This window comes from Takifugu rubripes, chromosome 3 (assembly GCF_901000725.2).
Source record: "Takifugu rubripes chromosome 3, fTakRub1.2, whole genome shotgun sequence".
NCBI classification, from domain to species: domain Eukaryota; kingdom Metazoa; phylum Chordata; class Actinopteri; order Tetraodontiformes; family Tetraodontidae; genus Takifugu; species Takifugu rubripes.
In genome coordinates this window covers 1,842,558-1,870,136 of record NC_042287.1, presented here as the reverse complement: position 1 = coordinate 1,870,136, position 27,579 = coordinate 1,842,558, and the positions used below count along the sequence as shown (strand labels likewise).

The 27,579-nt window shown below is 42.7% G+C and overlaps 2 protein-coding genes across 2 annotated transcripts; both read left to right on the top strand.

The window, feature by feature from the left end:
• Window positions 1-1,185: 1,185 nt before the first annotated feature.
• On the top strand, window positions 1,186-8,523 carry LOC101066919 (zinc finger protein 345-like). Its single transcript, XM_029834381.1, has 2 exons — window positions 1,186-1,442; window positions 6,276-8,523. The coding sequence occupies exons 1-2, from the start codon at window positions 1,271-1,273 to the stop codon at window positions 8,276-8,278; spliced, it is 2,175 nt and encodes a 724-aa protein (XP_029690241.1). The 5' UTR covers window positions 1,186-1,270; the 3' UTR covers window positions 8,279-8,523.
• Window positions 8,524-12,456: 3,933 nt separating this feature from the next.
• On the top strand, window positions 12,457-17,708 carry LOC115249261 (uncharacterized). The gene is made up of 2 exons (XM_029834454.1): window positions 12,457-12,723; window positions 16,918-17,708. The coding sequence occupies exons 1-2, from the start codon at window positions 12,552-12,554 to the stop codon at window positions 17,565-17,567; spliced, it is 822 nt and encodes a 273-aa protein (XP_029690314.1). The 5' UTR covers window positions 12,457-12,551; the 3' UTR covers window positions 17,568-17,708.
• The last annotated feature ends 9,871 nt before the right edge of the window (window positions 17,709-27,579 follow it).

Genomic DNA, 27,579 nt, shown 5'->3' with positions numbered 1-27,579 from the left:
TCCCCCGTGCCTCACCACTCTCGTCATTCATTTCCACCACCATCTCCACGATCTCGCTCCCTCCACTCACCTCACTGTCCCGCACACACTCGCCCCGCTTCTCCTCCACCTGCGACTCCAGTGCCGGCGCGTCCGGGGCCACGCAGCTCGGAAAAGCCCTGGCGAGATGACCCTCCTCGTTACAATTAAAGCACTTGAGGGCGGAGGAGGTTGCGAAAAGGGTATAATCAAAATATATGATATGTCAACTCAAACTTCTCTGGTCAAGGACGACAGAAATGCAGCTGCTGTGGGGAAGTGACATTGACTGGAGATAGAGCTGCTGGCCATGACACAGTAGGTGTTCTTTTAATCTGTCTGATATGGAAAAATGTCTTACACACCTCTCTGCTGCTTCCATAGAACCCTCATCCACCAACAATAACATATTTAACACTATAGAGGTAGTCTCTGTTCCATGGTTAAAAGTTCACCAAGCACAGAGCAGGGGAGCGGTCAATCACCATAATTTTATTAAAATTAATACTAAAGCACAAGTTGGAGAAACTAATATCATAATTACGTGTGGACTGTTTATTTATTTTGTCTTACTGAGACCTGGCTTCAGGAGGAGGAGTATGTTAGCTTAAATGAATCTACTCCTCTTATCCATCTTAATGATCATATTCCTTGTGTTACTGGTCGAGGAGGGGGAGTGGCAGCAATCTATCACTCCAAGTTATTAATTAATCCTAGACCAAAATATGGCTCCAGTTCATTTGAAAGCCTGACTCTTGGCATCACCCATCTGAGCTGGAAGGCAGAAAAGCCACTTCTGTTTGGAGTTGTATATCGGCCCAACTCTGTTGGCCCAGCGAAAAACTCCTTGTGGAGGAACTGTTTTGTTGATTCTATTTATTTATTGTCAGTACTGCGTGTCGAACATGGTGTTTATGCCCCAGTGCAAATTGGAAATAAAGTATTTTTGTAAAAATAAAAAAAATCTTTCTTTCTTTCTTCCTTGTTGAGGATCCAGTGTTATGCAGAGGTGTACTTACAACAATTTTATTGACAAATACTATTTATAGTCGCGGCGACGATTGTGTGTGAGATTGTTACAGAAAATAATGGAGAAGCACTGCCCCAGGGTAACACACCACACCGGAACCAATGCTCCCGCGGTTGTTTTTGCGGAACTTTAATGTGTAACATTCGGCAGGAATCGGTAACAGCGGCTTTGAGCAGAAGGTTTTTGTATGTTTGACCGTATTGTGGTGTGGAAGCAACAAGAATGTCTTCTGTTGAGTGTTTGAGGACGTTCGTCATGGAGCGACTGACTGTTGCTGCTGAAGAAATATTCCGAGTGTTTCAACAAAAGCTCGACGGATGTGAAGAAGAGCTCGATTATCAGCGCAGACTGGTGGAAAGTGTTTGGAGACCCCAAATAAAGTTACACAGGACAGGTATGTAAGACTTTAACAAGACAAAATATGGAAGGATGTTCATTGTGACACTGAAGCAGTGCTTCTGCAACGGAAATGTGCCGCTAAATGTCGATTTATACCAATTTAAATGTAAACCTCTGAGGACTGAAAAGGTAGTGAGCATGGCAGGCCAGTAGGTGGCGATGTTAGCAATGAAGAAGCTAACAAATGTGTCTCCACTGCTCAGAGTATTGACCCGATAACTCCACATGTTTGGGGGAGCAATAGCAAAGCTACAAGAGTTAGCAGCACACATGTTGCTGGGTAACAGGCCATAGCTGCTGCTGCTGTTGTTCCTTGGTGAGCGCGGTTCATTGATCTGAAAGAGTAACGACCTCATTACACTTCTGTGTCTGTAGCTGACAGAGTTTATGGATCATCGCTGTGTTCGAAACCACACACTCGTTCCCTATTCTCTACTCACTTCATAGGGGAGTTGGATTGAGTACACTATGGAGTTAACTGAATTTTATATTCGTTTTCGTACACTACGATGGCGCAAGCTAAATGACGTCATAACGTTGCATAATAAATATGAACCCGTTCGCGGGCGAGAGCGGCCAAGTCTATTTAATTATTCTAACCCATAAAAAAACATAACACAATCACCTTTAGTTTGTTTTTTTCTTCATGTATCATTTCCCCCTATAAATTTTTGACATCAATAAAAAAAACAACGAATAAAAAATGATATTAAATTAAAGTTCAGTGACATTTTCACATCGTGACATCAAGTCTTACAAAATTTAAACTGGATTTTGATTGGAAAATGCCTTTTCATCTGTTCATCATCTTTTTAAAGTTTCTTTTGAGTTCCTCTCCTTTGGTGTGGAATAGACATTTCCTTAGGACTATTTTGGCTCTATGATCAAGATGTAATCAAATTGTGACAGAAAAAACAGCAATGGTGGTTGATTATGGTTTTTATTTCCACCTTTATGTTGAAATATTTTACGATGCCTACATTTCATCCCTTCTGAAAAGAATTGAAGACTTTCCACTGATTTCACCATGGCTGGAGTCTGAAGGTGGAGGGTTTAATCATCTTTAGGCTGGCAGGTGCAGCCTGCTACTGTGTGGAGTCAAGAGCCTTCTCAATTCCACACTCCACAACCAATGACATAATTTGTTGGCTCTCAGATAAAGTACTTGCCCTGAAAATATGTCCAATTACTTTTTCTAAGGGCAGGTGTTGACTGGATCACCAGCTTCTGCTAAAGTGGTTGGCAGTATAGATGGATGCCACCTTAGGATCAAGCTCCCTGGTGGAGCTGCTTAGTGTTACTTTAACAGAAAACTGAGGGTTATTGCATCATAGGGAACGGTGGTATCCCTGTATGTCCAAGTCTGTAGTGTTGATAACACTATTTAGAGAGTACAGGAGACATATGATAGCGGCCAACATACATCGTGCAAAAGCTCAATCTAGCATAGAAAGGACAATGACCAGATGCTTGGTAATATTTTACAAAGCCTTGGAGGTGAAGCCTGCCTTTGCCACAAAGGTGATTGCATGTTGCACCATTTTGCACAATGTCCACCTGAGGAATGTTGAAAGCATTGAACCCTCAGAAAACAGCTAGTCCTTCTCCACCCAGCTGCGGATCAAACTATGGACATCACCGTCACTCCCTAAAGATATCAGTCCAATTGATGAGTCTGCAGTATGTTTATATCGCACCAACAATATCTTACTTCTCCACTGAAAGTATGAAACCTCTAGTACAGTATAATTAAAATGGTATGAAAGAGCAACGAGCCAAAGATGCTTATTATCGCCTGAATGCTAATGTCTTTAAGGCTAAAACATACTACACAGGATGCACCAATATGTTTCTCAAGTGAAAGAAGCACTGCGCTTCCAGAAAGTAACATATTACACATAGCGGACAATTCTTACATTTGTATGACAGCTCTCCGTGCCCCGGTTTACCAGCCATTAACAAGTGGTCACGTGATACCACAAAGGCTGATGGGATATATTACTGTGTTAGGGTGCATAGGTTGTACACGACTTTTCGCAATGCATTGTGGGATACACTGAGCGCACTACCTCAGGTATAGGGGATGGTTTTGGACAGAGCGCATTTTAAGACAGCTGGATACAGGAACTACCCCTCAGTTCAACGCATAAACCCTGCTGGCCGAACAGTGGTACTGCCAAGATGGCAAAGGTCACTTACTTCCATTGGGCCCAAAAATAGATTTTCAATAGGCTAACATGGTGAAAGAGACGTTCTGGCATAGTGACGTTGTGAACACGCATCACACCAACTGGACCGAGCCTGCCTGCAGATTCATGTGTGACCCATCCTGTAGTGGAGTGAGGCGCGCCATGATGGCTTTCATTACAAATACATCTTACATACTGTATGTTAAATATGTCTATTGTGTTAACTAACCAGCATTTTATGTAGCCTTCTACCAAAATTAAAATACCGTATTGGCCCGAATATAAGACAACCCTGATTATAAGACGACCCCCTCTTTTTCAAGACTCAAGTTTGAAAAAAGACTTTTTGAACACCAAATGTAATTTTTATACAGAAGATAATTACAGTACATCTGAAACAAATGATTATATCTTCGACCCACTTTTCTCCAGATTGTCGCTACATTTCTCTATTTTCTGTTATCTCTTCTCTTATTTTCTTCTCTTTTCTTTCTTACCGCTATTTTTTACTTTTCTTCTTCGTGCTACCGCTATTTTTATTTTTCTTCTTCGTGACAGGGGTTCGCTTTGGCCTGGGACGTTAAGTTCAGCATTCACTTTAAATATATATGGCGCCATCTAGCGTTGTGAATGGGTATAATGTCTAGACCGCGAATGTAAGACGACCCCCACTTTTTCAGTCTTATTTCAACGCAAAAAACACCGTCTTATATTCGGGCCAATACGGTATACACATGAAATAACTACTGGAATTCTTTATACTATAAGCCGCTACTTTTTTCCCTTCATTTGAACCCTGCAGCCTACACAACAGTGCAGTTAATTCATAGAGGTTTATGGGCTAATGGCCACCGGGGGCACTCTCTAGCAGTAAACACAAACGTGATACAGACACGTGGGGAAAGATTATGCACCAAAGAAGACACTAGTTTTGATTTTAAACTGTCATTTCATCCATCATGCACACGCCCTCAGGTGCGGCTTATACAGTGGGACCTCTACTTACGAACAACTCTACATCTCTCAACGGGAAAATATTTCCTCTTGTTACGAAAGAAATTTCATGATACGAAAGGAAAAAATACGCTACCGCTGCTACTTGCAGCTCGCGGAGTTTAGCGAACACAAACATGCTTGTAGCTGCTCTGCCATTGGCTATTGCCTAGCATCTTCCAATCCCAATCAAACCCAATCTGTACAAGTTTGTGTGTATCCCAGCGTCGCCTTCGTTTAACTTTTATTTATTGTGGGTGTATGTATGTTTGTTCATTAGATGGCAGTGTTACCACAAGTGTTAACGTTCGTTGCTCGTAATGACGGCTAATGTAAGATTAGCCTGGAATAAAGTTCATTTTGTTCCTGGAGAATCCTTGCACTGAATTCCTACATTTATTGTGCAGTAATCTAATTGTAACATGTATTTGTTACATGTTTTGATGCATTTTTATGATTTATAAAAAATATTATGTCCGAATTTTTGGGAGTTTGGAACGGATTAGGGCATTTACATGGAAAACATGTCTCTACTTGTAATTTTTAGGTTACGAAACAACTTCCGGAACCAATTAATTTCGTAAGTAAGAGGTCCCACTGTATTCACGTGCGCTCAATAGTCCGAAAATTATAGCAGCCATGTTTTCATATACCGAAACAGAGAAACCTTTTCCTACTTTGTCTTTGATTAAGACGCTTGTGTGTATTCAAAGATTTATCCAGGTCTGTTCATTCTTGCCTGTTTCTGATTGTAGCAAGGCTGTAAAATCAGCTCTGTTAAAGACCTACGAGTTGGTTCCTGAGGCTCACAGGCAACAATTCTGGACATAGAAGAAAAGTGATGGGAGACACCTGGGATTTGAATACACACTTTCAGAGCTGTGTACTGTTTTTAAACTACAGGTAGATACTTTTGACAATCTGGCCAAATTAGTTGTTTTAGAGCAGCAGAGGTTATTGCTGCTGATGTCACCAATCACAAAGCAGCCGCTGCTGCTGCTCTTGCAGATGACCGTGTCAGCTTCCAAGTGTAGTTTTGGTGGCATGCACACTCATTTTATGGCTGTGGACAAGGCTGAAGCAAGCGGAGCTAGTTTTTCTTGACTTGTGGCCCTCCAAGGACTGGTCTGTGACGTGATTGTGGCACATATTAATATTAATACACACTGTGCAGCCCCAGCTCAGTGTCATTAACGTATTTGCATGATCTCTACCTGTTCTCTCCTCTACCTGTCCTCCCCCCTCTCCTCCCTCTCTGCCCAGCCAGCCATCAGCAAGAGAGTGTCCCCGTATGAGCCTGGTTCTGTTCAAGGTTTCTGTTCTGTTCAGGTTTTACCCTGCTGTTCTAGTTCTGTTTTGTCCAAGTAAACATCTTTTGTTCATCTGTTGTTTTTCTCTTGTAATGTACGTTTGCGAAAAAGATGGCAGCCTCAGATTTACTCATTCAGAGGTGACTGATGCTTCAGATGTTTGGAGAAGAGATGCAGAAATTCACAGGCTGCAGGTTTGAACATTGATATTGTGAGCTGCCCGTTGTTGTGGCTCGTTGGATGGTTAAAAACTGCCCTTTGTTCAGTTGCCCCTAAACCTATCGCTTATGCTCACATGCTTCTTTCCATTCTTGATGATTTCTCCTGTATTTCTAGAGCTTTCACAGCAGCAACCTTTGTGGAAGGAGGAAGAGGATGATGGCCAGCATCAGGATAGGAGCTACAGTCTAGACCAGGACGACTCGAAGCCTCCACAAATCAATGAGGAACAGGAGGAAACCTGCTGTTATCAGGACGGAGAGTCGCTGACTGTGAAGCAGGAGATGGACACCTTAATGGTGACTCCCATACATGAGCAAGATGACGACAGTGAACTGGGCCTGAATCCTGATCAGAGCCAGGAAAAGCCTGAGGTGAACACAACAGTTCAAAGCCCTGTGTTACCAGATCCAGCCTGTGACCTGCAGCTGCTCTCCTACAGTCCTCATATATCTCAGAGCAAAGATGAGGAAAACAGGACCACCGAAGATTCCAGGTGGACCAGAGCTGAAGAGCCAAAACAAACCATGAAGCAGAACCATCCTAAATGTCAGACTGGGAATGTAAACAGCCCAGCAGAGTCAGCAGTGGACTGTGATACAGACACAGGTGCTAAAACATCTGCATGTAACACAGGTGAACAACAGGGAAAGGTCAAGACAGACCTGAAAGGACATTCCACTATTAAATACCAACACCTTGACTCAGTATGTGGGAAAGATTCCAGAGAGGGTTGTTTCTCATCAACCGACAAAATTAAGGAAACAGCAACCAAACTGTTTATCTGTCAAACATGTGGGAAAGATTTCAAACTGTCAAAATCACTGAAGCGACACCTTGGAGTTCACACAGACGAGAGACCTTATGCGTGTAAAACATGTGGGAAAACCTTTAAACAATATTCTTCATTTTATCTCCACAAGAGAATTCACACAGGTGAGAGACCATATGTCTGTCAAACATGTGGGAAGACCTTTATACGAAATGATAAATTAAATATGCACCTGAGAGTTCACACAGGTGAGAGACCATATGTCTGTCAAACATGTGGGAAGACCTTTATACGAAACGATAAATTAAATATGCACCTGAGAGTTCACACAGGTGAGAGACCATTTGTGTGTAAAACATGTGGGAAGACCTTCAAACAAAATTATGACTTAAAGGTCCACTTTAGAGTTCACACAGGTGAGAGACCATTTGTGTGTAAAACATGTGGGGAGACCTTTAAACGAAATGATGAATTACAGTTTCACTTAAGAGATCACACAGGTGAGAGACCATATGTGTGTAAAACATGTGGGAAAACCTTCAAAAAAAATTCTGTATTAAATGCCCACATGAGAATTCACACAGGTGAGAGACCATATGTGTGTAAAACATGTGGAAAAACCTTCAAACAAAATTATGGATTAAATGTCCACATGAAAATTCACACAGGTGAGAGACCATATGTGTGTAAAACATGTGGGAAAGCCTTTAGACATAGTACTTTATTAAATGGCCACATGAAAGTTCACACAGGTGAGAGACCATTTGTGTGTAAAACATGTGGGAAAGCCTTTAAACAACATTCTTCATTATATCTCCACAAGAGAATTCACACAGGTGAAAGGCCATATGTCTGTAAAACATGTGGGAAGACCTTTATAGAAAAGGACAAATTAAATACCCATCTTAGAGTTCACACAGGTGAAAGACCATATTTGTGTAAAATATGTGGAAAAGCCTTCAAACAAAATTCTGCATTAAATGTCCACATGAGAATTCACAAAGATGAGAGACCATTTGTGTGTAAAACATGTGGGAAAACCTTCAAACAAAATTCTGTTTTAAATGTCCACATGAGAATTCACACAGGTGAGAGACCATATGTGTGTAAAACATGTGGAAAAACCTTCAAACAAAATTATGGATTAAATGTCCACATGAGAATTCACACAGGTGAGAGACCACATGTGTGTAAAACATGTGGGAAAGCCTTTAGACATAGTACTTCATTAAATGACCATATGAAAATTCACACAGGTGAGAGACCATATGTGTGTAAAACATGTGGAAAAGCCTTCAAACAAAGTTCTGCATTAAAGTATCACATTAGAATTCACACAGTTGAGTAACCATATGTCTGTGAAACATGTGGGGAAACTTTCACCCAGAATTGTGATTTAGTGCAGCACATGAGCACCCACACGGGTGAAAACATCTAGATTTGCCAACAAGAGAGTTCAGATATTGCTGCAGCTTCTTCACTGAGAAGAGTCTCAATAAAAGCTTTAATTTTAGATTCCTGCCAGATGTTCTGTATTACCTGTTCACCATTTTGTCCTGATAATAAACTTTGTTACTATGGAACAAACCTGCAACACAGAGTCTTTGTATCAATTCAAAATTAATAAGTAAAATGAGTCAGAAAAGCAATTGAGAAAATCTAGATGTCAGCAGTCTGAGCATGCGGTGCTCAGCAGGTGTTGGCTGGAGGCAGTGAGAACCTTCTGTTATGAACAGGTGACGTGGCTCCCTGATGTCTGCAGGTGCAGCTGCTCTTCCACTGTTTTAGGCATCAATCATGAAAGCTGTGGGCTCCATTTACCTCCTGCAGCCTCCTGCTGACACCTCCAATCAGCAAACAGCACAGGAGTCATGTGGGCTCTGGCTAGTTCCTGTCAGAACTCAACTCAGCCATTTTAAATATAGTCATGTGTGAGTTTTGGGAGAATTGATCATTGTGCTCAGAATCATTGTGTGTACTGTTTTTTCACAATGCTTTAAAGGGAAGAAACTGAAAGTGTTGGAAGGTATGTGAGATTGTGAGTTCTTGGGGCTTGTTTGAGAGGATCAAGACCAGATAAGGGAAAGGAATTCATCAAAATAGAGTTCTGTTAGCAGGAGTTGACCCCCATGCTGTGGTACAAATACACGTGACACAAGGATGATCGGGGCCCTTCCTCATGAACTGAGACACAGTGCTCAGAAGTCTCTTTAAGTGATTTCAGTTTTCTGTCATAAATAAAAATCACATAGGTCATTGATTCCGAATTGATTCTTTGTCTATTTCTCCCTGAGTAAATGAAGGGCACGAGGAACGTGTAGGTAAAGGAAGTTTCCTCAACAATGCTACGGCTTATCCTGAAGTATTGCTTAAGCATTCCCGCTTGTGTTGTAATACGTGCACAGTCGTGGAAGTTAGTTGATGAGTTAAACCTGCCTGAGTCAATTAGGTGTTTCAATAATGAGACAACAAAAGTGAAGCTGAAACTGAGAAAACTGGAGAATGCCATTAAGCAGGTTGTAGTGCCACAGGACTTCTGATAACGGCTTATTCGTCTTGCTGTGATGAGGTACGTGGCCACCTGGGATTAGAAGACATATCAGCACATTTTGCATGTCTTTGCGCCAGTTCTGAAGACCGGTTTCACCTGTTTCTGCCACTCTTGTGTGTACCAAAAAAACCCAATCAGGTCATTCCTCCTGCTCCATCACAGCCCATTCCCAGGATGTGAGAACCTTTTGAACACAAAGTCCTTGTTGGCATGAATGAAGTGGGGACATTAGTATTTGTTTACCTTGATGTGTGCTACCAATAGCTAGTGGTTCGCCGGTGGGACAGAATCCTAATCATACTGCCGTACTCAACACATCACTCACGGGACAATCAAAACTGTTCAATAATAGATTTTTTTTTCTTTCATCTTGATCTTTACTAACAGATAGAAAATCTCTAAAGGTTTAGAAAATCCTTATGTGTGAACCTATCCTACCACTGAAATTTCTGCTTTTTTCACTCGTTATAGTTTTCTCCAGTATAGAGTCATGATGTGCTCTGAATCCTGGTACTAGCATCTACACACAGAGAAATAAATTGCTGTTTAAAGGAGGCAAGGTTGACCTTGAATTTGGTCAAGTGTGACTTGGGCCGGATCACAGTCTTGGTGAGCAAGTAGGTCAGGGTGCATCCTAATAAGACCAAAATCCAGGCTACCTGAGCAGATCCTGTCCTCCAAACCAGATGTGAGCGCCTCTGTTTTGGATTGATGGTACCATCGTAGTTTCTGAAGAAACCTCTCTGATGTTGTTACTCCTCTCACTAGCCTAACCAGTATGAAAATGCTGTGGTTAACTGAACATCAGCATGCTTTCCAGCCCTGTGATGCTCACTTCTGCAGCACACCTCTTCCAGTAGAGATCTACTGGATTTCACCTGACCCTTCAAGTTGGAGATAGAAGTCAGCAGTGTCGCTGCAGGAGGAACATCCTGTTCAAGTTCAAGTTTATTGTATTTAGAGCCCAAAGATTTTTCCTTGGGGGGGCTTTACAAATTGCACAGTTGCACAGAATATATATTTGGGAAGTGTATGAGGAACAGAGAAATAGGGAGAGGCGTGGGGGGACATTAAATAAGTACCTAGCAGTCTGAGCCTATAGCAGCAGAATAGAGCAGTTCTATGTTCACCTTAATCATGAACCTTATCAAAAAGGAAGGTTTTAAGTCAGGTTTTAAACAATGAAACAGTTTCTGCTCCTGGATCCAGACTGGGACCTGGGTCCAGAGAAATGGGGCTTAGTAGCTGCAGTCTTTTCCCCTTATACTGCTATCCTAGAGCAAGGTACCAAATCACCCAAATGCAATGAACTTGTGACTCATCCAGGGATGGACCTGCCTTCACCTATTGTCGAACAGTCGCATTCTGGACCAGCTGTAGATTAGATTAGATTCAACTTTATTGTTATTGCACACGTACAGGTACAGAGCAACAAAATGCAGTTTTGCATCTGAAGTGCAAAAGAATCAGCATGTGCAGATATAATGAGTTAATAAATACAATATGTGTGGTTTATATTGTTACAGTAGTTTACTGTTGTTTACAGGATTGTACTATGAAAATATTTTATAAATGGGTATTTACATTAAATGCCTGAAACTATAAGTCAATCAATCAATCTTTATTTATATAGCGTCTTTTACAATCAAAACTGTTTCTAGGCGCTTTCCAGAATCCCAGGGCCTAACCCCAGACAAGTAACAGTGGCAAGGAAAAACTCCCTTTTAACAGGAAGAAACCTTGAGCAGGACCAGGCTCATGTAGGGGGAGGGTCCCCCTACATGAGCCTGGTCCTGCTGATGGCCGGCTGGGTAGAGAGAGAGGAGAAGAGAAGAGATTTTTTTTTGGATTTTTTACAAAAATACTTTAATCACAAATTTACACAGGGCCACAAAACACCCTTTTTAGAAAAAAACAGAACAACAATAATAGTAATGATAATCATAATAATAATAATAGTATTAGTAATAATAATAACAATAATAATAGTTGTAATAATGATACCAACAACCACAATAAAAAAATGATAAATAAATAAATATTAAGAAAACAATACAATACAATTTATCCCACCAGGGGGTGTGCAAAGTGCAAAAAATCCTCTGTAACAGTGCATAACACGTTTTTGTGACACCATATATCGTGGAATTTTCCGAGGTCGTTTATCATTTTATAAAACCCAAACTCCAACGTCAGCCTACACCGGACATTGCAGCGCCACACAGAGGTGGCCTCACTATCTTCAGTTTTTGAAATTTAGTTTTTCCTGGAGACGCAAATTCCCATTTTTGCCTCAACACAGATAAAATTCAGGAGTTGCCACTTGTTATGAGCGGCTTTCTTGTATCTTGCACCAAAAATAAAAGTTTTAATAGAAAAGGTTTCATTAAAACCATTAAAAACACCCTTCATGACATTAAAAAGTACAGTGAGCCTCTCACACTCACTGTACGCGTGGAACACAGTCTCTTGCCCAGAACAAAACGGGCACTGGTCCGACACAGCAGTGTTCATTCTGGAGAGGAGAGCGTTCAGGGCAACGGCCCCATGTAGGATACTCCACTGGAGGTGACCCTCCAGCAGGGGCGGGCTCCATCCCCAAAAGCCACTTTTGTTTGTAGTTGTATATCGGCCCAACTCTGTTGGCCCAGCGAAAACCTCCTTGTAGAGGAACTGTTTTGTTGATTCTATTTATTTATTGTCAGTACTGCGTGTCCAACATGGTGTTTATGCCCCAGTGCAAATTGGAAATAAAGTATTTTTTGTAAAAATAAAAAAAATCTTTCTTTCTTTCTTCCTTGTTGAGGGTCCAGTGTTATGCAGAGGTGTACTTACAACAATTTTATTGACAAATACTATTTATAGTCGCGGCGACGATTGTGTGTGAGATTGTTACAGAAAATAATGGAGAAGCACTGCCCCAGGGTAACACACACCACACCGGAACCAATGCTCCCGCTGTTGTTTTTGCGGAACTTTAATGTGTAACATTCGGCAGGAATCGGTAACAGCGGCTTGGAGCAGAAGGTTTTTGTATGTTTGACCGTATTGTGGTGTGGAAGCAGCAAGAATGTCTTCTGTTGAGTGTTTGAGGACGTTCGTCATGGAGCGACTGACTGTTGCTGCTGAAGAAATATTCCAAGTGTTTCAACAAAAGCTCGACGGATGTGAAGAAGAGCTCGATTATCAGCGCAGACTGGTGGAAAGTGTTTGGAGACCCCATATAAAGTTACACAGGACAGGTATGTAAGACTTTAACAAGACAAAATATGGAAGAATGTTCATTGTGACACTGAAGCAGTGCTTCTGCAACGTAAATGTGGTGCTCAATGTTGATTTATACCAATTTAAATGTAAACCTCTGAGGACTGAAAAGGTAGTGAGCATGGCAGGCCAGTAGGTGGCGATGTTAGCAATGAAGAAGCTAACAAATGTGTCTCCTCTGCTCAGAGTATTGACACAATAACTCCACATGTTTGGGGGAGCAATAGCAAAGCTACAAGAGTTGGCAGCACACATGTTGCTGGGTAACAGGCCATAGCTGCTGCTGCTGTTGTTGTTCCTTGGTGAGCGCGGTTCATTGATCTGAAAGAATAACGACCTCATTACACTTCTGTGTCTGTAGCTGACAGAGTTTATGGATCATCGCTGTGTTCGAAACCACACACTCGTTCCCTATTCTCTACTCACTTCTCACTTCACCGGGAGTTGGATTGAGGACACTATGGAGTTAACTGAATTTTATATTCGTTTTCGTACACTACGATGGCGCAAGCTAAATGACGTCATAACGTTGCATAATAAATATGAACCCGTTCGCGGGTGAGAGCGGCCAAGTCTATTTAATTATTCTAACCCATAAAAAAACATAACACAATCACCCTTAGTTTGTTTTTTTCTTCATGTATCATTTCCCCCTATAAATTTTTGACATCAATAAAAAAAAACGAATAAAAAATGATATTAAATTAAAGTTCAGTGACATTTTCACATCGTGACATCAAGTCTTACAAAATTTAAACTGGATTTTGATTGGAAAATGTCTATTCATCTGTTCATCATCTTTTTAAAGTTTCTTTTGAGATCCTATCCTCTGGTGTGGAATAGACATTTCCTTAGGACTATTTTGGCTCTATGATCAAGATTTAATCAAATTGTGACAGAAAAAACAGCAATGATGGTTGATTATGGTTTTTATTTCCACCTTTATGTTGAAATATTTTACGATGCCTACATTTCATCCCTTCTGAAAAGAATTGAAGACTTTCCACTGATTTCACCATGGCTGGAGTCTGAAGGTGGAGGGTTTAATCATCTTTAGGCTGGCAGGTGCAGCCTGCTACTGTGTGGAGTCAAGAGCCTTCTCAATTCCACACTCCACAACCAATGACATAATTTGTTGGCTCTCAGATAAAGTACTTGCCCTGAAAATATGTCCAATTACTTTTTCTAAGGGCAGGTGTTGACTTGATCACCAGCTTCTGCTAAAGTGGTTGGCAGTATAGATGGATGCCACCTTAGGATCAAGCTCCCTGGTGGAGCTGCTTAGTGTTACTTTAACAGAAAACTGAGGGTTATTGCATCATAGGGAACGGTGGTATCCCTGTATGTCCAAGTCTGTAGCTTTGATAACACTATTTAGAGAGTACAGGAGACATATGATAGCGGCCAACATACATCGTGCAAAAGCTCAATCTAGTATAGAAAGGACAATGACCAGATGCTGGGCAATATTTTACAAAGCCTTGGAGGTGAAGCCTGCCTTTGCCACAAAGGTGATTGCATGTTGAACCATTTTGCACAATGTCCACCTGAGGAATGCTGAAAGCATTGAACCCTCAGAAAACAGCTAGTCCTTCTCCACCCAGCTGCGGATCAAACTATGGACATCACCGTCACTCGCTAAAGATATCAGTCCAATTGATGAGTCTGCAGTATGTTTATATCGCACCAACAATATCTTACTTCACTGAAAGTGTGAAACCTCTAGTACAGTATAATTAAAATGGTATGAAAGAGCAACGAGCCAAAGATGCTTATTATCGCCTGAATGCTAATGTCTTTAAGGCTAAAACATACTACACAGGATGCACCAATATGTTTCTCAAGTGAAAGAAGCACTGCGCTTCCAGAAAGTAACATATTACACATAGCGGACAATTTTTACATTTGTATGACAGCTCTCCGTGCCTCGGTTTACCAGCCATTAACAAGTGGTCACGTGATACCACAAAGGCTGATGGGAAATATTACTGTGTTAGGGTGCATAGGTTGTACACGACTTTTCGCAATGCATTGTGGGATACACTGAGCGCACTACCTCAGGTATAGGGGATGGTTTTGGACAGAGCGCATTTTAAGACAGCTGGATACAGGAACTACCCCTCAGTTCAACGCATAAACCCTGCTGGCTGAACAGTGGTACTGCCCAGATGGCAAAGGTCACTTACTTCCATTGGGCCCAAAAATAGATTTTCAATAGGCTAACATGGTGAAAGAGACGTTCTGGCATAGTGACGTTGTGAACACGCATCACACCAACTGGACCGAGCCTGCCTGCAGATTCATGTGTGACCCATCCTGTAGTGGAGTGAGGCGCGCCATGATGGCTTTCATTACAAATACATCTTACATACTCTATGTTAAATATGTCTATTGTGTTAACTAACCAGCATTTTATGTAGCCTTCTACCAAAATTAAAATATACACATGAAATAACGATTAACTACTGGAATTCTTTATACTATAAGCCGCTACTTTTTTCCCTTGATTTGAATCCTGCAGCCTACACAACAGTGCAGTTAATTCATAGAGTTTTATGGGCTAATGGCCACCGGGGGCACTCTCAAGCAGTAAACACAAAAGTGATACAGACACGTGGGGAAAGATTATGCACCAAAGAAGACACTAGTTTTGATTTTGAACTGTCATTTCATCCATCATGCACACGCCCTCAGGTGCGGCTTATACAGTGGGACCTCTACTTACGAACAACTCTACATCTCTCAACGGGAAAATATTTCCTCTTGTTACGAAGGAAATTTCAGGATACGAAAGGAAAAAATACGCTACCGCTGCTACTTGCAGCTCACGGAGTTTAGCGAACACAAACATGCTTGTAGCTGCTCTGCCATTGGCTATTGCCTAGCATCTTCCAATCCCAATCAAACCCAATCTGTACAAGTTTGTGTGAATCCCAGCGTCGCCTTCGTTTAACTTTTATTTATTGTGGGTGTATGTATGTTTGTTCATTAGATGGCGGTGTTACCACAAGTGTTAACGTTTGTTGCTAGTAATGACGGCTAATGTAAGATTAACCTGGAATAAAGTTCATTTTGTTCCTGGAGAATCCTTGCGCTGAATTCCTACATTTATTGTGCAGTAATCTAATTGTAACACGTATTTGTTACATGTTTTGATGCATTTTTATGATTTATAAAAAATATTATGTCCAAATTTTTGGGGGTTTGGAACGGATTAGGGCATTTACATGGAAAACATGTCTCTACTTGTAATTTTCAGGTTACGAAACAACTTCCGGAACCAATTAATTTCGTAAGTAAGAGGTCCCACTGTATTCACGTGCGCTCAATAGTCCGAAAATTATAGCAGCCATGTTTTCATATACCGAAACAGAGAAACCTTTTCCTACTTTGTCTTTGATTAAGACGTTTGTGTGTATTCAAAGATTTATCCAGGTCTGTTCATTCTTGCCTGTTTCTGATTGTAGCAAGGCTGTAAAATCAGCTCTGTTAAAGACCTACGAGTTGGTTCCTGAGGCTCACAGGCAACAATTCTGGACATAGAAGAAAAGTGATGGGAGACACCTGGGATTTGAATACACACTTTCAGAGCTGTGTACTGTTTTTAAACTACAGGTAGATACTTTTGACAATCTGGCCAAATTAGTTGTTTTAGAGCAGCAGAGGTTATTGCTGCTCATGTCACCAATCACAAAGCAGCCGCTGCTGCTGCTCTTGCAGATGACCGTGTCAGCTTCCAAGTGTAGTTTTGGTGGCATGCACACTCATTTTATGGCTGTGGACAAGCAAGAGCGTCCCCCTGTATGGGCCTGGTTCTGTTCAAGGTTTCTGTTCTGTTCAGGTTTTACACTGCTGTTCTAGTTCTGTTTTGTCCAAGTAAACATCTTTTAACTTTTAACTTTTGTTCATCTGTTGTTTTTCTCTTGTAATGTACGTTTGCAAAAAAGATGGCAGCCTCAGATTTACTCATTCAGAGGTGACTGATGCTTCAGATGTTTGGAGAAGAGATGCAGAAATTCACAGGCTGCAGGTTTGAACATTGATATTGTGAGCTGCCCGTTGTTGTGGCTTGTTGGATGGTTAAAAACTGCCATTTGTTCAGTTGCCCCTAAACCTATCGCTTATGCTCACATGCTTCTTTCCATTCTTGATGATTTCTCCTGTATTTCTAGAGCTTTCACAGCAGCAACCTTTGTGGAAGGAGGAAGAGGATGATGACCAGCATCAGGATAGGAGCTACAGTCTAGACCAGGATGAGTCGAAGCCTCCACAAATCAAAGAGGAACAGGAGGAAACCTGCTGTTATCAGGACGGAGAGCAGCTAACTGTGAAGCAGGAGATGGAGACCTCAATGGTGACTCCTATACATGAGCAAGAGAACAACGGTGAACTGGGTTTAAATCCTGATCAGAGTCAGGAAAATACTGAGGTGAATACAACAGTTCAAAGCCCTGTGTTACCAGATCCATCCTGTGACCTGCAGCTGCTCTCCTACAGTCCTCATATATCTGAGAGCAAAGATGAGGAAAACAGGACCAGCGAAGACTCCAGGTGGACCACAGCTGAAGGGCCAAAACAAACCATGAAGAAGAACCATCCTAAATGTCAGACTGGGAATGTAAACAGCCCAGCAGAGTCAGCAGTGGACTGTGATACAGACACAGGTGCTAAAACATCTGCATGTAACACAGGTGAACAACAGGGAAAGGTCAAGACAGACCTGAAAGGACATTCCACTATTAAATACCAACACCTTGACTCAGTATGTGGGAAAGATTCCAGAGAGGGTTGTTTCTCATCAGCCGACAAAATTAAGGAATAAGCAACCAAACTGTTTATCTGTCAAACATGTGGGAAAGATTTCAAACTGTCAAAATCACTGAAGCAACACCTTAGAGTTCACACAGACGAGAGACCTTATGCGTGTAAAACATGTGGGAAAACCTTTAAACAATATTCTTCATTTTATATCCACAAGAGAATTCACACAGGTGAGAGACCATTTGTCTGTAAAACATGTGGGAAGGCCTTTACACAAAATGATAAATTAAATATGCACCTGAGAGTTCACACAGGTGAGAGACCATATGTCTGTCAAACATGTGGGAAGACCTTTATACGAAATGATAAATTAAATATGCACCTGAGAGTTCACACAGGTGAGAGACCATTTGTGTGTAAAACATGTGGGAAGACCTTTAAACAAAATTATGACTTAAAGGTCCACTTTAGAGTTCACACAGGTGAGAGACCATTTGTGTGTAAAACATGTGGGGAGACCTTTAAACGAAATGATGAATTACAGTTTCACTTAAGAGATCACACAGGTGAGAGACCATATGTGTGTAAAACATGTGGGAAAACCTTCAAACAAAATTCTGGATTAAATGTCCACATGAGAATTCACACAGGTGAGAGACCATATGTGTGTAAAACGTGGAAAAGCCTTCAAACAAAATTATGGATTAAATGTCCACATGAAAATTCACACAGGTGAGAGACCATATGTGTGTAAAACATGTGGGAAAGCCTTTATAAATAGTACTTCATTAAATGTCCACATGAAAGTTCACACAGGTGAGAGACCATTTGTGTGTAAAACATGTGGGAAAGCCTTTATAAATAGTACTTCATTAAATGTCCACATGAAAGTTCACACAGGTGAAAGACCATATTTGTGTAAAATATGTGGAAAAGCCTTCAAACAAAATTCTGCATTAAATGTCCACATGAGAATTCACAAAGATGAGAGACCATATGTATGTAAAACATGTGGAAAAGCCTTCAAACAAAGTTCTGCATTAAAGTATCACATTAGAATTCACAAAGATGAGAGACCACATGTCTGTGAAACATGTGGGGAAACTTTCACCCAGAATTGTGATTTAGTGCAGCACATGAGCACCCACACGGGTGAAAACATCTAGTTTTGCCAACAAGAGAGTTCAGATATTGCTGCAGCTTCTTCATTGAGAAGAGCCCAAAGAACAGCTTTAATTTTAGATTCCTGCCAGATGTTCTGTATTACCAGTTCACCCTTTTGTGCTGATAAACTTTGTTACTATGCAACAAATCTGTAAGACAGAGTCTTTGTATCAATTCAAAATGAAATATAAGTAAAATGAGTCATACTAGAAAAGCAATTGAGAAAATCTAGATGTCAGCAGTCTGTGAGCATGCGGTGCTCAGCAGGTGTTGGCTGGAGGCAGTGAGAACCTTCTGTGTTGAACAGGTGAAGTGGCTCCCTGATGTCTGCAGGTGCAGCTGCTCTTCCACTGTTTTAGGCATCAATCATGAAAGCTGTGGGCTCCATTTACCTCCTGCAGCCTCCTGCTGACACCTCCAATCAGCAAACAGCACAGGAGTCATGTGGGCTCTGGCTAGTTCCTGTCAGAACTCAACTCAGCCATTTTAAATATATTCATGTGTAAGTTTTGGGAGAATTGATTATTGTGATCAGAATCATTGTTTGTACTGTTTTTATCACAATGCTTTAAAGGGAAGAAACTGAAAGTGTTGGAAGGTATATGAGATTGTGAGTTCTTGGGGTTTGTTTGAGAGGATCAAGACCAGATAAGGGAAAGGAATGCATCAAAATAGAGTTCTGTTGGCAGAAGGAGTTGACCCCCATGCTGTGGTACAAATACACGTGACAAGGATGATCGGGGCCCTTCCTCATGAACTGAGACACAGTGCTCAGAAGTCTCTTTAAGTGATTTCAGTTTTCTGTCATAAATAAAAATCACATAGGTCATTGATTCAGAATTGATTCTTTGTCTATTTCTCCCTGAGTAAATGAAGGGCACGAGGAACATGTAGGTAAAGGAAGTTTCCTCAACAATGCTATGGCTTATCCTGAACACCGTACCCACCAGGACTGTACGCAGCTTCTCCAACAGCAAACCCTGGATCACCCCAGACATAAAGGCTCTCCTGAAGGAGAAGAAGAGGGCTTTTGTGTCAGGAGACAAGGAAGAGCTGAAGACTCTTCAGAGGGAACTGAGGAGGAAGATCAGACAGGAGAAGGACAACTACAGGAGGAAGATGGAAAACCAGCTGCAACAGAACAACATCTGTGGGGTATGGAAGGGACTGAAGACCATTTCGGGCTTCAAGGAACAGAAGTCCCAACCTGTGGGAAACCGTGAGTGGGCAAACGACCTGAACTTGTTTTTCAATGGATTCGATCAGGTACCCACCCCTCCCCCAGCCCAGTCTCCTCTGCTGCTACCCCCACCACTGTCTGTGCTCCCAATAGACTTCCTCCTGTCCCCCCTCCCCCTCTCTCATGAACTTCAGCTCACACATTCCCGACACTTTACACTCTGGCCCATGCCCATCCCCCCCACCAACACCTCCCTGCTCCAGCCTGTCCCTCACGCCACACCAGGTGAGGTCCGGGTGGCATCAGCTCCAGGCTCCCGAAATCCTGCGCAAACCAGCTGTGTGGGATCTTCAGTCACATGTTCAACCTGAGTCTGAAGCTGGGGAGAGTGCCACAGCTGTGGAAGACGTCCTGCATTGTTGCAGTGCCGAAGACACCGCACCCCAAGGAGGTCAACAGCTACAGGCCGGTAGCTCTGACATCTCATCTGATGAAGACGCTGGAGAGGCTCATCCTCGATCACCTGCGCCCACTGGTGAGCTCCTTCATGGACCCGTTGCAGTTCGCCTACCAGCCGAGCATCGGGGTGGACAGCGCCGTCATCTACCTCCTCCACACCTCCCTCACTCACCTGGAGAAGGCTAGAAGCACTGTGAGGATCATGTTTTTTGATTTCTCCAGTACATTCAACACCATCCAGCCCAGGCTGCTGGGGGATAAGCTGCAAGTAGCTGGGGTGGATCACCACCTCACAACATGGATTCTGGACTACCTCACACAAAGACCACAGTTTGTGAGGGTGAAGGGCTCCAAGTCAGATCGGCTTCTCTGCAGCACTGGTGTCCCGCAGGGAACAGTTCTGGCTCCTTTCCTGTTAACCCTCTACACCACGGACTTTTCACACAGTACATCTTCATGCCACCTCTAGAAGTTTTCTGATGACTCTGCTGCTGTCGGCCTCATCGCTGATGGGGACGATATGTAGTACAGGGAACTTATTCAGGACATTGTGGACTGGAGCCTGCGGAGCAACCTCCAGATAAATGCTGGCAAAACCAAGGAGCTGGTGGTAGATTTCCGCAGGCGTAACAACCCCCCGCCTGCACCAGTGAACATCCTGGGAACGGATGTTGACGTGGTGGAGTCCTACAAGTACCTGGGTGTTCACTAAACAATAACCTGGACTAGACACACAACACAGACGCCCTTGTCAAGAAGGGCAATAGCAGACTGTTCCTGCTCAGGAGGCTGAGGTCTTTTGGAGTGCAGGGACCACTCCTGAGGACTTTCTATGACTCTGTGGTGGGATCAGCCATCTTCTGTGGGATTGTCTGCTGGTCCAGTAGCATCACGGACAGGGACAGGAGGAGATGGACTGGTAAGGAGGGCCAGCTCTGTCCTGGGATGTCCCCTGGACTCGGTGGAGGTGGTGGGAAACGGGCTGATGGCTAAGCTGTCATCCATGTTGAACAACACGTCCCACCCCCTACAGGACACCCTGGCAGCACTGGGCAGCTCATTCAGTGAGCGGCTGCTCCACCCTCGCTGTGTGAAGGAGAGGTATCGCAGATCTTTCCTGCCGGCTGCTGTCAGACTGCACAATAAACATAACGCCCGCTAGCACAATCTGAATATTATATATTCTGATATTTATATTGTATTCACCCTCTGTACTATGTACAGGTATACAGGGGCTGAGTATACATTTACCTGGATTATTGTAAATATACTGTACATCCTCTTTGTATATTCCAAATTCTATCCTATTCGATTTTATCTTATTTTTCTCTGCGTGCTCTTGCTGTTGTTGCACTGTAAATTTCCCCGTGTGGGACAATAAAGGATCTGAATCTGAATTGATCCTGTAGGAAATTCAGCACCATAGTTACAGCCTGTATATATATTTATCTTGGTTGCAATGACTTTTATATACCCTTTACATATCTGTGAACTCTGTAAATAAAAACATATGTATTGATATCACAAACATATATTATTTGTGTATATATTGTATATACCTCATCACAGTTTTATTTGCTACTTAAGCACTTCTGGTTAGATGCTAATTGCATTTCGTTGCCTTGTACTTGTGACATGTGTAATGACAATAAAGTTGAATCTAATCTAATCTAATCGAAAGGTCAATAGTATGCATGATCTCAGCAGGGGATGGGGCCTCTGAGAACAAACAGATGGAAATTAAATTCATTTAAAAAATTCAGAAGCATAAATAACTCACCCTATTCAGACCAACATGTAGCTTTCTACTACTTTTTGGGGAATGCGTGTCCCCCTGACCCCTCCGAGAAGAGACATTTGATTTTTAGATGTACGAAACACTGTCCAGACACCTACAGCACAAAAGGTTACGATGGTTTTCTAACAGGAGGAGGAAGGAGGGGAAGTTTACCAGATGCATCCATTGAGCTAGGACAGAGGGCAGCAACCTTTAACACTCAAAGAGCCATTTCTACCCGGTTTCCACGGAAAACACAACACTGGGAGCCGCAAACACTTTTTGACATCTTAAATGAAGATGTGTCTATATATATATATGAAATCCATGCAGTCCATCCATGTTTCAGAAAATTCACAATACTTTGTTTAGATATTGTGCAGTTTTTGTTTCGCTGGGCTTTCCGCAATCCGTGTATCATTCGTTCAGTCAATTTTCAAAATAAAACCAAAATTGAAACAATGAGAAAATGAATTGTTTTTTTTCAATATTTGTCTCTAAGATAAAAATAACGATTCCTTTTCCGATTTTTGTTGCTCTGATGGAAAATTGGATAAATGTATAACAACGGTTTTATCTGTGTTAGATTTTTTGTCTGGCGTAAGATGTGTGGTCTTTGAACTTTCCTAAAGATTCATTCAAATGTGTTCCTGAGCTTTTTATAAGTGACATCGCAGATGATTCACTGCTGTCCATCTCATCCATGCGCATTTGCGCACTCCTGTGTGTTTTTACTGTATGAGACAGCGTTAGTCAGTGAACAGTCTGCTCTGCTCTCAGACAAACTAAGGAGCATCAGAACAGATGATAAAACACAGATATAGTCTCTTTTTTTTCTCCTACTCTGGCTCACTTCACACGTAACGACTTTGTGTCTTAATTTCTCTCCCGTAGCGATCTCTCATTGGTAAATGAACTGCCTTCAGAATCATAAGAAATAAAATGTACCCTTTATAACTTTAAATAATGTCCCACCTAAAGTGACAAAAGATTTGACAACACCAGGTTCTCTGTTATGGGAACTTCTCCAACATTGCGCAGTGTATATTTGGACTCTTCGTGTTATTTAGTCCCTCTTTGCGTCAACCTAAAACTCTTCCACCACCACAGAACCATGTGGTCAATCAGATGTTCGCTGATCAGTTTCAATCTTTCACAAGCAACCATTCCTATATATCTCGCAAAATTAAGTATTTTCTAACTGTGACATAAGTCACAAGCGTACTCTACACACCGACATCAACAACGAGAGATGTCATTTCAGTAGCTGTGCTCTAAGAACAGAGAGGACTGCAGGAATAACCACGTTTCATTTCTAAAATAAAATATTAAAAAATCTTTGCAGTTTACTCCCTAAAAGCACAGAAATTAGTGGTCGAATGACTTGATCAAGTTAAATGGCTCTGGTATTTTCTACAGTCTCTCTTACACACATTAATTTCATCATACTAAAAAGAGGAAAAACATTTCAACAGACTTCAAAGGCAACAGGTACAACATAGAACAGGCAAGTCCTCAGGACAGGACTAGGCAGTCCACCTGCATCAAAGGACACTTGTTTAAGGACAGTGATGTACAGGTTTTGGTAGTGAAGATAAATGGTTCGAGAGAGGAGTGAAAGAAGCCATCTATGTCAAACAGGAAGGGCCATCATTAAACAGAGTTGGGGGTTTTAGGCATCATCTCTCACCTGCTTACATACAGTTTTGAAAAAGATCCCAAGGAGGAGAAGAAGCATTTCAGGCTGCTAACAAACCCCATCGTATCAGGGGAAGTTTCAACGACCTGCATAATGAGGGGTGGAGCAACCAACAACCAGGCGACTGAAGCTCCAAATGTATTAATGGTTCATGAAAAGCAGTAGTATCTGTAACTCAGCTACACTGATGAAGCCTCCTGGAAGAGAGGTGAAACGGCTTAATGGAATCCAAGGTAGTTTTCTAGGTCAACTGGACTGTTTTTACTTCTCTTTTATAGACGTTTCACCTTCTATCCAGAAGGCTTCTTCATTTCTGAACTCAGTGGGGACAGAGCTTAAAAATATAGGCCTTGTGGACCATTAGTATGCTAATGATCTGGTTGGCCACCTGAGAGTCGTTGTCATGGCTGTTGGTAGGGTCGTTCACCTAGTTTCAGTTGGTGTGTCTCTCTTTTGTCTGCTGGGGACAACTGAAACTGACTCATCACATGGTGGTGTGTCAGAAGGTCTCCTGAAATGGTGTGAATGTTTGGTTTGTTGTTGGAAGGAGTGGAGGACTGCTTTGTATGTGGGTGATAGGAAGTTCTTTAGCCCACCACCTTTGTTTAAGGATGGGATTTCCAATTTGACATGGATGGCGTCCTTGACACCCCTCTCAAACCATCTTCTCTGGCCACTACCCGTATTTGGCTGTCCTCAAAGGAGTGCCCGCTCTCCTTTAGGTGTAAGGAGATTCCTGACCTGAAGAGGTGGCACGTCTGTGTTGTGCTATTCTTCTGTGGAGAGGTTGTTTGGTTTCACCAATGTACAGTTCCTTGCATTCCTCCTGGCACTGTACAGCATAAACGACATTAGATTGTTTAGGTATTGGTGTCTTGTCCTTGTATCAGCTCCTGTCTGAGAGTGTTGCTTAGTTTAAACTGCACAGGTATGTCATGTTTTTGGGGGATCCTACTAAAATTCTCAGAGACCGCAAACAGATAGGGGATCTTAATGCTGTGGCGTTTGTTTCTCTGTCGCGGAATTTTAGCCGTTTGGAGAAGTAAACAATGAATCTAAATTACTGCGTAGGACATGGTTTATTCCTGTCAGTCGGTCAGGATACATGCACGGAAGCATGCAGAGAGATCTCTATTAAGCTGTGAGAATAATTATTATATTGTATTGTATTATATTATATTGCATTTGTATGTTTAGCACCTAAGTACATGAAGAAGAAACTGTGTTTTTCACCTCTCTCGATTTAGTACACTTGTCCAGAGCACCAGATTTACTGTGAGATTGTTATCTGAAACCCTAAAAGCATCTTGGGAGGAGGTGAAAATTCCACAAGGATAATGAGCTGATGTGAATAAAGAAAGGAGGTTTGCAGAGCAGCAGCAGAGCGACGGAGGGTGTTCCAGAGTGAACTGCTGCTCGCTCTCCCTTGCAAGGTACCTGTGTTTGTGTCTTTTGTTGATTCACGCAGGGTTTTACTGGGTTGCTCTGTTTCAACTCTAACAAAGCATACACAGTTCTGATCTTATATAGCTGAAGGCCCGCTTCCGAGGCGCGGACACAGGACGTCTTCACAGCATGTGTGCGCTGCGTGCACAGGACACAGGACGTCTTCACAGCATGTGTACGCTGCATACACCGCATGTGTTTGGTGCCTTCACAGCATGTGTTCCGGCTGGCGCAAGAAGTTGAATGTCTGAGAATGTCCTTCCCCCTCAGTCGTTTGACGCAGGTCTCCTTTGAACCTCAGGGCGCCTTTGTTTCCTGTAAATGCACGAGGTGCCAAATGGACTCATCTGCTCTCCCAGTCGCCACCACACCCTTCCTAAATTTCCATTTCAACCCTTCCCTTTGCACTCAATTTACATTTCACACTCAAATTCCTTTTCACATTTCCTCCTCCTCTTTACTGGGGTCTCGTTTTTTTGAGGTCTTGGTGAAGGCCCAGCTGTCTTAATGTGGTCCTGTTCCTTCTTCCTGCCTTGGGATGTGGTGGGTATTTCTTTGGCCCGGTGTTAGAGGGTTTTGATCACTTTGTTACTTCTCGGTCAAAACGGCCAAACGCCTCTCTTTACTCGTTTTCAAATTTAACGATCAACTCGGTTCACTTGACATCATTCAGCACTTTCGATTTAATAGGCAGTGCTCACCTTATAATCGGGCCCTTTCAGAATGATGCCGAGAACCGGTCGATCCAGACCCATGATGCCTGTCCTACTCTCCTCTGGAGCAGATCACGTCGAGGTCACGAAATGTCGTCGAAATCATTCTCAGAAGCGATAATAAGAAGTCAGAGAACTCAGATAGGAACTCTGAATGTGGCCCAGCCGGGGGCCAATATACAACTACAAACAAAAGTGGCTTTTCTGTCTTCCGGTTCAGATGGGTGATTCCAAGAGTCAGGCTTTCAAATGAACTGGAACCACGTTTTGGTCTAGGATTAATTTATACCTTGGAGTGATAGATTGCTGCCACTCCCCCTCCTCAACCAGTAACATTAGGAATATGATGATTAAGATGGGTAGGAAGAGTAGATTCATTTAAGCTAACATACTCCTCCTCCTGAAGCCAGGTCTCAGTAAGACAAAATAAATCAATGTCATGATCAGGGATTTACACAAAATAGATGTAATATTTAATAGTCGACATTTAATTCTGACATTAGTTTCTCCAATTAATTATTGGAATTAATTTTAAATGAATTAATTTTAATAAAATTATGGTGATTGACCGCTCCCTTGTTCTGTGCTTGGTGAACGTTTAACCGTGGAACAGAGACTACCTCTATAGTGTTAAATATGTTATTGTTGTTCATATGTTATTACAGGACAAGCTGTCCCAGCTTAGTGTGCCTGCCTCCCTCTGCAGGTGGATCACTCACTTCCTGACGGATCGGAGGCAGTATGTGCGGCTGGGGAAGACTGTCTCGGACTCTGTCACCATCAGCACTGGATCACCCCTGGGCTGTGTACTTTCCCCCCTGCTCTTCTCCCTGTACACAAACCGCTGCACCTCAAGCCACCAGTCTGTCAAGCTGATCAGGTTTGCGGATGACACCACCCTCATCGGGCTCATCTCCAATGGAGACGAGACTGCCTACAGGAGGGAGGTGGCTCGACTGGTGTCCTGGTGCAGACACAACAACCTGCAGCTGAACGCTCAGAAAACAGTGGAGATGATTGTGGACTTCAGGAAAGTCACAGCCCCTTTGCCCCCCCTTGCCCTCATGGACTCCCCCATCACCATCGTGGACTCCTTCCACTTCCTGGGCACCACCATCACCCGGGACCTTAAGTGGGAGCCAACCATCAGCTCCCTCATCAAGAAGGCCCAGCAAAGGATGTTCTTCCTACAGCAGCTGAGGAAGCTCAAACTGCCTCCCAGGATGTTGGCGCAGTTTTATACGGCCATCATCGAGTCCATCCTCACCTCCTCCATCACCGTGTGGTATGCTGGTGCCACCGCCAGGGACAGACTAAGGCTGCAGCGCGTCGTGCGCGCTGCCGAGAAGGTGATCGGCTGCAGGCTTCCATCCATCCAGGACCTGTATATCTCCAGGACCCGGAGGCGTGCAGGTCGGATCACGGCCGACCCTTCCCACCCTGGTCATGGACTGTTTTCCCCCCTCCCCTCAGGCAGGAGACTACTGTCCATTCGGACCAAAACCTCCCGCTACACGAACAGCTTCTTCCCCTCTGCCATCAGGCTGCTGAACACCAAGTGACTTATCACTTAAGCACCATGTACAGCAGCCAGTCGGACTCACGAACATCACATTACTCCTGCATTGACCTGCA

What these genes read in the sequence shown, in the direction of transcription:
- LOC115249261 (XM_029834454.1), top strand. Translation starts at nt 12,552, where the DNA reads ATGTCTTCTGTTGAGTGTTTGAGGACGTTCGTCATGGAGCGACTGACT. An exon ending in TATAAAGTTACACAGGACAG is followed by an intron (nt 12,724 to 16,917) that starts GTATGTAAGACT and finishes CTGTATTTCTAG; the next exon opens with AGCTTTCACAGCAGCAACCT.
- LOC101066919 (XM_029834381.1), top strand. Translation starts at nt 1,271, where the DNA reads ATGTCTTCTGTTGAGTGTTTGAGGACGTTCGTCATGGAGCGACTGACT. An exon ending in AATAAAGTTACACAGGACAG is followed by an intron (nt 1,443 to 6,275) that starts GTATGTAAGACT and finishes CTGTATTTCTAG; the next exon opens with AGCTTTCACAGCAGCAACCT.